Source organism: Hypanus sabinus, chromosome 13 (genome assembly GCF_030144855.1).
Source record: "Hypanus sabinus isolate sHypSab1 chromosome 13, sHypSab1.hap1, whole genome shotgun sequence".
Lineage (NCBI taxonomy): Eukaryota > Metazoa > Chordata > Chondrichthyes > Myliobatiformes > Dasyatidae > Hypanus > Hypanus sabinus.
In genome coordinates this window covers 22159438-22173591 of record NC_082718.1, presented here as the reverse complement: position 1 = coordinate 22173591, position 14154 = coordinate 22159438, and the positions used below count along the sequence as shown (strand labels likewise).

Below are 14154 nucleotides of genomic sequence, written 5' to 3'. Positions count from 1 at the left end.
TGCCTTGTTGATGAAAGAAGACAGGGGAATGGTCAGACTGGTTCCAGCTGACAGGAATGCAACAGTAACTCAAGTAGCCACGCATTGCAACAATGGTGTACAGAAGAGCATCTCTGAATGCACAGCGCATCGAACCTTGAAGTGGATGGGCTACAGCAGCAGGAGACCACACTAGTTTCCATTCCGAAGTGGCCACTGAGGGTTTAAAGTGCTCACAGCAACCCAGTTGAGTTCACTGTGGCTGTCGGGCAGAACTGTAGAATGCTGGGGAAATTATTTGCTTCCCTTTAAGAGAATGGATTCATTTCCTCCCTGGTGTTCCCCTCTGTGATTCTGACCTCAACCAGATACATGAGGCATTGTGAAAGCAAACAATTGCAGACCAAGCTACATATTGGAGGCTTCACCCCGAAGAAGGGCAGGGTTCGCACAGCTGGTGGAACCTTAACCCCCCCCCCCCACCCCCTTTCTAATCAAGAACCTTTCAACTGTGACTTGGCCTCCACAGCCGTCTGGAGCAATGAATTCCACAAATTCATTCTCCTATTAATGAATTCAACCTCACCTCATCCACACTATCTCGGACTTTCAGTATCTGTTAGTTTTCAATAAAATTCCGCAATAGAATTATGTTTAATTTGCAGAGTTTGTACCTTGGTTGTTTGTCGGTCTTTGTTTATATATGTAGCTTTTTGTAAATTCTATTGCATATATTTTTGTCTTGTAAATGCCTGTAAGAAAATGAATCTAGTAAATTTACTTCGAGCTTTTTCTTCTGAACCACATCTAGTACAGGACCAAAGACACCAAAAGCTTTCATTCATTGAGTATTTCTTGAGTACCTCCTCTGGACCCTCTCCAAGACCAACACATCTTTCCCTAGACACTGAGCCCAAAATTGCTCGCAATATACTAGCAGAAATGGCCAGTTCTGACACAGAAGTGATGCCTGAAGTTGGAGAATTAAGTATCAAGGCCAGAGTGTAGCAATGGAGAAGGAATTGCTGTTTCACAAGGTTGCCTAGGGTGCAGTTGTAAAAGTGTAGAAAGCCACACCACAGTTGAAAAGTCAAAATGAGTCATAAGAATCGGTTTCCAGATTGAGCAGAGACATGGTCCAGCTATTATTTAAAACAATATAATAGAAGCTTGAGGAACTCAACAGGTCAGGCAGGATCCACAATATTTTGGGGCAAATGTACTTTGGACTTTAACAATCATCTCATAAAACGTACCAGTGCACAAAGTAAATTTATTATCAAAGTATGTACAACCTAGAGAATCATTTCCTTGCAGGCACTCACAAAACAAAGAAACACAACAGAATCCACAAAAAACAAATAACCAAGACTGACAAATATCCAATGTGCCATTGAGGACAAACCATGCAAATAAAAAGTATCAGAAGATCATAAAATCACCGGTTTGTTTACATGGTTCAGAAATATGTCACTTAGAGGGAAATTACAGGCTGCGGATTGTAGTGATCGTAGTTCAGAAGAAATGTACCTAGTAGAATATCTACTGGTTTTGTGAGCTGCCCGAAAGACATCACCGTATATCACCAGCGCCGTCTTGGGATGAAGGCTGCCGACTTTTCTACAACCCCAGGCCCTTTTATCTGTCTGTCCTGAATGGAATCCTTGATATCCAAACTACCAATTTAACTGCTGTGCATTTGTTCAGTCACACGGCAAGGACAGCTGAGAATGGGATGAGATATCAGACTGAATGGTCATTCCATTGATGCTTTCGATGCCTGTTCACCAATATAACATTGGCAGACGCTCGAACTCAGCTGGCACAGGGAACCAGGGAAGTTCATTTGTCCATTAGGCATAGGAGCAATGTTAGGCCATTCTGCTCATCGAGTCTGCCATTCCATCACAGCTCATTTATTATCCCTCTCAACCCCATTCTCCTACCTTCGACACCCTTACTAATCAAGAACCTATCACCCTCTGCTTTAAGTATCACTGATGACTTGGCCTCAACAGCCATCTGTGGCAATGAATTCCACAGATTCACCACCCTCTGGCTAAAGAAATTCCTCCTCATCTCTGTTCATTCACTGTGTGTCATCCTCTCCAGGGTGCGGAGGTTCCTGGAGAAGATGCATTTGGTACAGGTATGTCCCTTTCACCCAGCAGTGAAACTTAGTTATGAAGTTATGGATCAGCAAATTTGCTGATGATACAAAGATTGGAGGTGTAGTGGACAGTGAGGAAGGTTTTCAAAGCTTGCAGAGGGATTTGGATCAGCTGGAAAATGGGCTGAAAAATGACAGATGGAGTTTAATGCAGACAAATGTGAGGTATTGCACCTTGGAAGGACAAACCAAGGTAGAACATACAAGGTAAGTGGTAGGACACTGAGGAGTGCAGTAGAACAGAGGGATCTGGGAATACAGATACATAATTCCCTAAAAGTGGCGTCACAGGTAGATAGGGTCGTAAAGAGAGCTTTTGGTACATCGGCCTTTATAAATCAAAGTATTGGGTATAAGAGTTGAAATGTTATGGTGAGGTTGTATAAGACATTGGTGAGGCCGAATTTGGAGTATTGTGTGCAGTTTTGGCCACCTAATTACAGGAAGGATATTAATGAGGTTAAAAGATTGCAGAGAAGGTTTATAAGGATGTTGCTGGGACTTGAGAAACTGAGTTACAGAGAACGGTTGAATAAGTTAGGACTTTATTCCCTGGAGTGTAGAAGAATGAGGGGAGATTTGATAGAGGTATGTAAAATTATGATGGGTATAGATAGAGTGGATGCAAGCAGGCTTTTTTCACTGAGGCTAGGGGAGAAAAAAACCAGAGGACATGGGTTAAGGGTGAAGGGGGGAAAGTTTAAAGGGAACATTGGGGGGGTGCTTCTTCACACAGAGAGTGGTTGGGAGTGTGGAATGAGCTGCCAGATGAAGTGGTAAATGCGGGCTCACTTTTAACATTTAAGAAAAACTTGGACAGGTACATGGATGAGAGGTATATGGAGGGATATGGTCCAGGTGCAGGTCAGTGGGACTGGGCAGAAAAATGGTTTGGCACAGCCAAGAAGGGCTGAAGGGCCTGTTTCTGTGCTGTAATGTTCTATGGTTCTAAGTGACTGCATTTGTCAATGACTTCCCTCGACTTCTCTCATCGCAACGCTGAAATATTACAACAACCAATGGACTCACTTTCAAGGACTCTTCATCTCATGTTCTCAATATTTATTTATTATTATTTTGTTTGTGGTTTTTTTTGTATTTGCACAGTTTCTTGTCTTTTGCACACTGGTTGTTTGTCCTGTTGTATACAGATTTTCATTGATTTTATACTTATGACTGTGTGGCTAAGTACAGCTCCAACACCATATACAAGTTTACTGACGACAACACTGTTGTGGACTGTATCAGAGGAGGTGATGAATCAGCATACAGGATGGAGATTGAAAACTTGGGTGGGTGGTGAAATAACAACAACATCTCAGTCAATGTCAATAAGATCAAAGAACTGATTTTAGACTTCAGGAGGGGGAAACCAGAGGTCCAAGAGGCAGTACTCATTGGAAGATCAGAGATGGAGAGGGTCAGTAACTTTAAATTCCTTAGAGTCACCATCTCAGGGGACCTGCCCTGGACCCAGCATATAAATGTAATTGCAAAGAAAGTACAACAGCGCCTCTACTTCCTCAGGAGTCTGCGGGGGGTCGGCATGTCTTTGGAAACCTTGGCAAACTTCTAGAGATGTGTATGGAAAGTGTGCTGACTGGCTGCATTACGGCCTGGCATCAGAACACCAATGCCTTTGAACGGAAAATCATTCAAAAGTTAGTGAACTTGACCCAGAGCATCATGGGTAAACCCTGCCAGACACTGAGCACATCTACATGAAACATTACTGTAGAAAAGCAGCATCCATCATCAAAGATCCTCACCACCCAGGCCGTGCTCCTTTCTCACTGCTGCCAACGGGTAGAGGCACGTGAGCCGCAGGATTTGCACCACCAGGTTGAAGAATAGTGGCTACCCTTCAACCACCAGGCTCTTGAATAAAAGGGGATAGCTACACTCATTTAAGGATTCTGTTATATTGCTATTTCATGCTCATTATTTATTGCTATTTATTTATTTCTGCATTTGCACAGTTTGTTTACCGTTTAAATTTCTTGAGGTTTACTGTTTACAGTTACTGCTCAATAGATTTGCTAAGTATGCTGGCAGAAAAATAAATCAGGGTTGTTTGTACTCTGATAATACATTTTTCTTTGAACTGATTCTAATTTGTTTCGTTGTTCTACTATGAATGCCTGCAAGAAAATGAATCTCAGTTTGGTATATTATGACATTTGCATACTTTGATAATAAATTTACTTAGAGCATTGAATGACCTGTCTCCACACTTTAGTAAAGCCTTGTCCATAAAAACATGTTTTGAATTGCTCTGTTCTGAGAGTGTTATTGACGCATTTCAAATAGTTCCTTGCACCTTTCTGAGAATTTGCCTATGAAAGTTTCCTTCAGATTGTGAAATTTTTGTCTTTACACATTGGTCCACGCACATGGTCGTACTTGACATTTCTGTTTTATTAGAGCCCTTTATTAACACCTTTTTTTCCACTTAACAAATTGGTAACCAGCTCACTGTTTGTTTCCAATTATTTTCTGCTCTGTTATTTGTACTGTCTCGATATTTATCCATCTCAAACTCTGTTAGCTTGGGCTACTCCCGCCTTCTATCTAAAACTGCTGGAAACTCTCTCCGAGAACATTCGAAGTTCATGCTTCTTATCAAAGCATGTATACCATATACAAGCTTGAGATTCGCCTCCTTGCAGTCATTCACATCACAACGAAACACAATAGAATACATAAAAAACACACACACACACAACAACAAAGACCAGCAAGAAAAAGAGGACAAATAATGCAAAAACTAAAAAAAAATAAACAAGTAGTACACAGAATGTGAACTGCAGCATTTCTGAAAGTGAGTCCACGGCTGCGGAGTCAGTTCTGAGCTGAGGTGAGTGAGGCCAGTCCAGGAGCCCGATGTCTGCAGGGCAAGGATTGCTCTTGAACCTGGTGACATGGGTCCCAAGACTCCCGCACCTCCCACACTTCGGTAACAGCATTCTCCCCTTCTCCACCTCGGGTGTCCGAGACTTTTGCACAGTACTATAGTAATTTTATGTATTGCGCTGTACTGCTGCCACAAAAAAATACAAATGTCATGACATATGTGAGTGATGATGAACCTAATTCTGATATGGGTCTCTGTTGTGGACTGAGAGTGGGAAGAGAGCAGGGAGAGGGGAATCATGGTTGGGAAAAGGGGAAGGGATGAAATTATCAATAAACCAGTTGTTTTGGAATCAAGTGCCCTTGCCTGGTGTCACAAGGCTGGGTGTGTCTGCACCCTTGCTACCTCCTGCCCTGGCACTCCATCTGCCATCTGTCCCACAATGCTCCACCCTCACCGTTCCCAGCAAGCTTTGCTCCCGCAGATTTGCAAACTCTTTCTCTCTGCTCCACATTGGCAAATATAATATTGTGCAAAAATCTTAGGCACCAGAGCTATACATACTGTATGTGCGTAAGACTTGTACACAGTACTGTTGGAGCAGAATTGGGCCATTTAGCCCATCAAATCTGCTCTGCTGTTCCATCATAGCTGATTTGTTTTCTCAACCCCATAGCATTTGGCACCCTTACTAATCAAGAACCTGTCAACTTCCTCAGTTATACCCGATTACTTCGCCTCCACAGCCACCTGTGACAATAAAAGTCCGTGAGGTAAATGTCACAGATGGACTATGATGTACAGGTTCTTTGCTGACTAGGAATTAATTTTCAGGTTTTTTTTTCTTCTTGAACGTACGTGGGAATATGGCAACAAAAGTTCAACAGCATCACAGCACTCTGTCGGAAGTAGGAACAGACTGCTTGAGGTTGCTCTGTTCTTTACTGTGATCGTGGCTGATAATCTCTGGCTCGCCTGCTCTGCTTGAGCTCATTTACAAAGAACACTCTCAGGAAAGCAGCATCCATCACCCAGGACCCATGCCGTTAGGACCATGCCCTTTTCTCACTGCTGCACGCTGGAAGAGCACCGGGAGCCACGCACCACCAAGTTCAGGAGCAGGTATTAGCTTCCAGCCGTCAGGTTCTTGAACCAGGGTGGATAACTTCGCTTGCCTCAACTCTGAACTGACCCCACAACCTACAGACTTGCAGACTCAATTTCAAGGACTCCAAAACTCATTCTCGGTATTGTTTGTTTGTATTTGCACAAAAGGTCTTCTTTCGCATATTGGTTGTTTGTCAGTCTTTGTGTGCGGTTTGTCATTGAGTCTGTTGTATTCCTTTATTCTGTGAATGCCTGCAAGAAAATGAATCTCATGGTGACATACGTATCTTGATAATAAAATTGCTTTGCACTTTGAACTACTACTTCTAAGTGAGATCTTTGTGATCTCCTGAATCCTCTCAGCTGGAGCCTTTGAACCATAAACGCTCCCATTCTAACAATTGGCCGCACTTAACAATTTGGCTCCTTCCTAGGGCCAATATCAGCAATATCACCTTTCTCAGCCCAGGAGTGCTGAATCAACCAGTTACGGGGTGAAAGATCAGCACTGAGGCCTCTAAACCAAACAGAAGCAGTATTTAATTTACCAAGTAAAGCAGCCTTGTCCCTTCAAAACATCACAAAATACCCAGTGTGCCATTTGTTTTAAGTGTATGCCAGGAAACTCCCTTAAATTGCCAACATTTTAAGTAATTTAAGCCATCTGGTTGCTATGGTAACAGAGCCACAATCTGCGCATACCTCCACAGTCCTGTATTCAATAATTCTAGAATCCTTGCTTCCTCCCTTATGCAAACAAAGAGAGGCAATTATGCTTCAAAAGGAAAAATTGCCATTTAGATGTCTCATGTAATGCAAATGAATCTTAGCAAGGCAAGCCTCGAGATGAAAGCACACCGACAGAGTGGACATTGGAATTAAATCCAGTGAGATCAGAGGGAAAATGGTGCTGGATCCGAAGTTGGCCCGGAGCAGAATGGGTGAGAATGACAGGGACTTTCCGCATGTGTGTGCCTCAAGCAGAGTGTTAAAGTTTCAACAGCTGGACAGTGGAATCAGAGTGGTATGGCTCTCCGTCTGTGGCTGTGGAAGGAGTGGTTCTAAATGTTTCCTACCCCCGCCACGAACTATCTACTTTCAATGAGATTCCTGGAATACTTGGATGCATTTTGCGCTGGGGGGGGGGGGGGGGGTAATTTAATTGCTAAGCACTGCCACACGCTGGTGCCGTTAGTGGAGCTGATGCCTTGCAGTGCCAGTGATCCAGGTTCACTCTACACCTCTTATCATCTCCCAGCTCTGACGCCATTCCCACTCTCCCTCCCCCTCATCCACCTATCACATACCGACCCAGATCCACCTTTCACCTGCCAGCTCTTCCTCCACCTAATATGATAAGATGGACTTTGACCTCAGGGTCTCCCTTGGTTGTGGCCTTGCACCTAATTGTCCCTGTAATTCTTAACACTTCCTCCTGCATTTAATGTTTTAGAGACAGCTTCTTTCTTGCTGCCATCTGATTTCTGAATGGTTCATGAATCCACGAACACTACCTCTCTTTTTGCTCTACTTTTTAAAATATATATTGCTTATTGTCACTCACAGTAATTTTTATGTATTGTACTGTACTCCTGCCTCCAAGCAACAAGCTTCACGACATAGGCCAGGGTTAATAAGGCTGATTCGGATTCTGGTTCTGAGATTCTGTTATTGCTGTGCTTCGTACTGCCTTGAGGCACCATTATATTGAATTGATTTGTATGAATGGTATGCAAGAAATAAATTGGTTTATTATTTTCACTGTACCTTGGGTCATATGAAAATAATAAACCAATTTATTTCTTTATACTGACTATCTCCCCTGTCTTTCAGTCTAGATGAATGGTCTCAACCCAAAATATTGACTGTCCATTTCTTTCCTGGCCTGCTGAGTTCCTCCAGGATTCTGTGTGTTACTCCTGGAAGAACAATCCCTTTCCTCGATCTATCCGTAGAGACCCAGAACTTATTACCTCTCCACTTTCCTTCTGATTGCTTCTGAGAGTCTGCAGTGAATTTCTCATTCCCGACTGATACCCTTGGCAGCTGGTAAAATTCAGTCTTCCCCGGACCATCCTGGTGCCGTCATGGAGAGCACCCTCACACCAGCCATTGCTGTCCTCCCACAATATGCAAAAATTCCAGCGAATGGTCAGGCCAGCAGCACAGATCATTGGCTGCAGTCAACCATCACTGCAGGGACTTGTATGTGTCCAGGACATGGAAGTCCTTGTGGGTACTACCCATTCTGCAAAAGGTTTTTTTCCAAAAGTACTTCAGGCCTGTTAAAACAAAAGCTTAACACCATTTTATAATTTTCTATTCTCGGGCAGTTAATCTGATCTTCCATTCTGGTTAGCTCCCACCCGCTCTGTCTACTGCCCCTGTCATTGCACAATAAACACCTTAAGCTCTTGTTATAATGCTGTTTACAATGCAAATACATGCTGGGATTTATGTATTTACGCACATTTTATTCCATATTTGTAGTTTAACCTCCAACTTTCTTTATAATTGTTTAATGTTCTTGTTTTTGTTTAATGTTGCATGTCCTGCCCTGACCAACACACCTAGCAAACTGCTAAAACATGTATATGGTTAATGAAGTTTATCCTTGATATCTTTTGCCCAAAACTATAAACCTCTGCTTCTCTCAAACAAATGGGAGAGATGAGGAGTTACAGGTTATGGGGGTAGAGCAGGGCAATAGGACCCATGGGGTCACTTCTCCTTTGCTCCAAGGAGAACAAGCCCCTGTGTCCCTGTTCTAATCTTATAGCTGAAATAAAAACGCTGACCAAACCAGGCCACATCTTGCCACAGGCTCATCATCATCCTCTGAGTATGTCCAGCATTTTCGGCTTATATTTTAGATTTCCAGCATTTGCATTTATTTCTGATTTGCATTTTCTTGCCAGTGAAATCCCTCGTCTATAAGAGAGCATAAGTCAAAGGAGCAGAATTAGGCCATTCGAGCCATCGAATCTGTTCTGCCATTTCATCATGGCTTGTTTATTAAACCCTTCAACGTCATTCTCCGACACTTGGCAGGTGGATCAACTCTCAGGCATCCACTATGCTGGCAACCCTAGAAAGGTGGATACCTGGAATGTGCTGGTATGGTGGTAGCGGCAAATACATTAGAGGCTTTTAAGAGACACTTAGGCTCCTTATTTAAGAAAGGATGTGCTGACATTGGAGAGGGTTCAGAGAGGATTCACTGGAATGATTCTGGGAATGAGAGGGTTAACTTATGAGGAATGTTTGACTGCTCTTGGACTGTACTCCTTGGAGTTTAGAAGAATGAGGGCGGACCTCATAGAAACATCTTGAATGTTGAAAGGCATGGACAGAGTGGATATGACAAAGTTGTTTCCCATGGTGGGGAAGTCTTGTACAAGAGGACATGACTTGAAGATTGCAGGGCGCCCATTCAGAACAGAGATGCAAAAATTTTTTTTTAGCCAGAGGGTGATGAATCTATGGAATTTTTGCCACGGGCGGCAGTGGAGGCTAAGACATTGGGTGTATTTAAGGCAGAGATATATAGGTATCTGAGTAGTCAGGGCATCAAAGGTAATGGTGAGAAGGCGGGGGAATGGGACTAAAGGGGAGATTGGAGCAGCTCATGATGAAATGGAGGAGCAGACTCGATGGGCCGAAAGGCCGACTTCTCCTTTGTCTTATGGTCTTATAGATCAACACGTGAATGTGAGGAAGATGGAGGGATAGGGACATTGTATGGGTAGGGTGGGATTCATTTTTGGGTGTGTTTGATTTAATTTTTTTAGCAATTTCAGCAGAACATGGTGGGCCAAAGACCCTGTTCCTATGCTGCACTGTTCTATGTGACTTGTAAAGGTGTATGTACACAGAATACTATGGAGTGTTTTGGTCACTCTTTTATAGGAAAGATGTGGTTAAACTGGAAAGAGTGCAGAGAAGATTTACGAAGATGTTTCTGGGACTCGAGGGCCTGAGTTATACAAAGAGGTTGACCAGGCTGGGTTTTTCTTCCTCGGAATTTCAGAGAATGAGGGGAGATTTTGTAGAAATGTTTTAAAATATGGTGAGCACAGATTTAAAGATACAAAATACTTTTATTATCAAACTGCGTATGCAAGTATGCGACCCTGAAATTCATCTTACCCACAGACAAGGTGAGCGGTAACTATTTTTACCCAGGGTGGGGGAGACCAAATCAGAGGTTTAGGTTTTGGTAGTGGGAAAGAATTAAAAGCAACCTGTGGGTGGAAACCTCAGCACCCAGTGGAAACCCAGACAGTCATGGGGAGAACGTACAAACTCCTTACAGACGGCAGTGGAAGTTGAATCCCGATCTTACAGCTGGTGCTGTAGAGTGTGTCACTAACCCCTACGCTACGGAACCACCCTTGTCACGTGCACAAGCACATGTCTGCACAGGTTCAATTGAAACCAGCATTATTACAAGGACATACAGGCAGCATTCAGAACAAAAATAAAACAAATTCTCTACACAAGAAAGCAATTAGACAAAGAGAAAACTGTCCATTTTAGTTCCAAGCGGTCAAAGTGTTGTGAAACTGTAGTGACTAAAGTTGTACCAGTTGGTTCAAAAAGAGAATGGTTGAAGGGAAGCAGCTGTTGTTGAACCTGGTAGTGTCCTGGCCCTATAGTAACTGCAAAAAGATGGAATGGAATGAAGTGTCGACTGTTCATTTCCCTCCATTGATGCTGCCTGACTCATTGCGTTCTTCCAGCTTTGTGTGTAATGGCAGAACGTTGTGTATCGGTCTTTAGTTTTTCGTAAGTTGTGTTGTTTCTCTTTATTTGTCTGCAAGAAAATGAATCTCAAGGTAGTATATGATAACATATAGGTACTTCGATAAAGTTTTACTTTGAACATTGCACTTCTTGCTTTTGAGTACCAGCCTTCCCAGTGGCCTGATTCCCGCAGTTGGCTGTATGTGATTATCACTGAGGGGGAGGTTGGCTCGCAATATCACCTTCTAGATAGAGTGGACATGGAGGAGATGCTCCGTATGATGGGAGAGTCTAAAACCAGAGAATAGAAGGGCATCACTTTAGAACAGAGATCAGAAGGGTGGTGGGTTTAGCCAGTGGGTGGTGAATCTGTGGAATACATTGCTACAGACACTGTGGAGGCTGAATCATTGGGTATACTTAAAGCAGAAATTGATAGGTTCTTGATTAGTCAGAGGTTGTGGGGAGAATGGGGTTGAAAGGAATAAAAAATCAACCATGATGGTGGAAGTGACTCGGTGTTCTGGATGGCCCAGTTCTGCTCCTTCGTGGTTATAGTCTTACGCTACGTAGTTGCCTCCAACACCTAAGCTGCAGCTCTCAAAGTTCAAAGTAAAAGTGTGGTGTGTGGCTGATCACAGTAAATGTGAAAAAAAAATCGATAGGATCAATGAAAGCGCACAAAACAAATACAGAGAAACAATCATTGTGCAAAAGACAGCAAACTACGCAAATGCAAAAGCAAGAAAAAATAATAATAGAAGAAGCTTCCATTGGTCAAGGCCGACCATTGAACGTTGTATCCTGGTTGTCTCTATATAAGCGAGCCAGGACAGTAGGGTATAAAGAACAAGCTGTTGCCCATGCACCCTCTCCATGTAGCTGATGAATTTAACGAAACACCAGTACAGTTTGGCACCAGTGGCATCGCAGGATCTGCCAGTCATCATTGAACTCAACGTAGAACTTTTAGAGACTCCAGCACCGGATTTTCCTCGAGGTTTACTCCCAAAGCCTTCCCCATGAGTAGGTGCAGCTGCAAAGCAGTGGAGGTTGGAGAACAGAGTCTTCCTTTCCGTAGATGATAACCTCAGCTGATGAGCCCCATCTGTCCAGAGCGGCTGGTGTTAAGACTCCAGTAATCTGCCTTTGCCTCTTCGCCGGTCAGTAGAAACAATTCCACCGGGCTTAGTGACTAAGCCACACATGAAGTCAAGAGCTGGATTTGGTTATCAGAGGCTATTGAGACGCATGCCATTGGAAGCATCTAAAAGGGTAGTGGGAACTCATTTACCCACTCACCCCTCCCCCCGGCTAAGACAACCTTGACAACCATAAGGAACCTAATAATGAATAAATAATTTTAAAGTAATAAATATTGAGAACATCAAGTCAAGTCAAATCAACTTTTATTGTCATTTCGACCATAACTGCTGGTACAGTGCATAGTAAAAATGAGACAGCGTTTTTCAGGACCATGGTGTTGCATGACACAATACAAAAAACTAGACTGAACTACGTAATAAAAAAAACACAGAGAAAGCTACACTAGACTACAGACCTACACTGGACTGCATAAAGTGCACAAAAACAGTGCAGGCATTACAATAATTAATAAACAGGACAATAGGGCAAGGTGTCAGTCCAGGCTTCGGGGATTGAGGAGTCTGATAGCTTGGGGGAAGAAACTGTTACGTAGTCTGGTCATGAGAGCCCGAATGCTTCAGAGCCTTTTCCCAGACGGCAGGAGGGAGAAGAGATTGTATGAGGGGTGCATGGGGTCCTTCATAATGCTGTTTCCTTGTAGAGTCCATAAAAGTGAGTCCATAGGTTGTCCATAAGTTGTGGAACTAGTTCAGTGTTGGGTTGAGTGAAGTTAACCCCTCTGGTTCTGGTTGAGGGGTAATATCTGATCCTGAAGCTGGTGGTGTGATGCTGTGTCTGTTTCTCCCAACAGAAAACAAGGAGAATGGGGAAAGTGAAACTGAAGGCTTGTTCGCTCTGCGCCAACGAAGAGGAGCCATCAAACAGGCCAAAGTTCACAATGTCAAGTGTCACGAGTTCATCGCCACCTTCTTCCCACAGCCCACCTTCTGTTCCGTCTGCCACGAGTTTGTTTGGTACACCTTTTACACTTGCGCTACATTGTAAACGCGGTGATGAACCTTCCGGTTGATCGGTGTAAAGGGGCAGAGGTTGGCTTAAGTTCACGGGGTCAGCTGAAGAGAGCGGGGGCTTGGCAGGGTGGATCTTGACATGCTTTCACTAGTGTAAGAGTCTCTGAGGAGGGGATGTTGTTGCATGTTACGGAGGGGGTCATTTAAAACTAAGGACAATAAGAACTCATAGGGAAACATTATAGAAGTTTATAAGATATGAGAGGTGTTGGTGTAGAAGATAGCCAGGATCTGTTCCACAGGATCAAAATATTTACACTGGAAGGCATGCTTTGAATGTGAGAGGGGATACATTCAAAGGTGTGTAGGGCAAGTTGCTTTTTACACAGAGAAGGGTGAGTACCTGGGATGGTAATGAAAGCAAATATAACTGAGGCATTGAAGGAGCTCTTAGATAGGCATGATTAATTTAATTTTCTTTCTAGTTTAGAGAGAGAGAGTATGGTAGCAGGCCCTTCCGGCCCAATAAGACAGAGTTGCCCAATTACAATCGTGACCAATTGATCTACTAACCCTTTGGAATGTGAGAGGAGACCAGAGCACCCAGAGGAAACCCATGTTGTCATGGGGAGAACGTACAGACTCCTCTCAGAGAGCAGCAGAGTTGAGCCCGGGTCGCTGGTGTTGTGATGGCCTTACTCTAACCATTACGCTACCATGAATTTTAGAATGGAGCGATGTGGACACTGTGCAGGCACAAGAGATTTGTTTAGTTTACCATTTACATTGTGGGCAGAAGTGCCTGGTCCTGTGGTGTATTATTCAGTTCTATGCGTTTACTCATGAAGGGTGGTGAATCTCTGGGTCTGTTTACCTCAGAGGGTTGCGGAGTCTAGATCATGAGTGGGATTTAAAGAAGAGGTAGGTGATGTTTCTTTAGCCGAAGGGTGGTGAATCTGTGGAATTCATTGGCTCTGAAGGCCAGGTCATTGGTATATTGGGTTATTTTTTGATCAGCAAGTGTCAAAGGTGACAGGAAAGAAGTAGGAGAATGAGGTTGAAGGGTTTAATAAACAAGCCATGATGAAATGGCAGAGCAGACTCGATGGGCTGAATGGCCTAATTCTGCTCCTTTGACCTGCTCTTCTTTCGAAAGATCAGTGGGTTGGTGGCAAATGAGA

General features: G+C 43.4%; 1 protein-coding gene across 1 annotated transcript in view; it reads left to right on the top strand.

The window, feature by feature from the left end:
* prkcq (protein kinase C, theta) overlaps nt 1-14154 on the top strand; it is a 122594-nt gene that overhangs the window by 67867 nt on the left and 40573 nt on the right. Inside the window, exon 5 of the mRNA XM_059987319.1 lies at nt 12814-12976. Coding sequence (XP_059843302.1) covers nt 12814-12976 — 163 coding nt within the window. The remainder of the gene's footprint in view (nt 1-12813; nt 12977-14154) is intronic.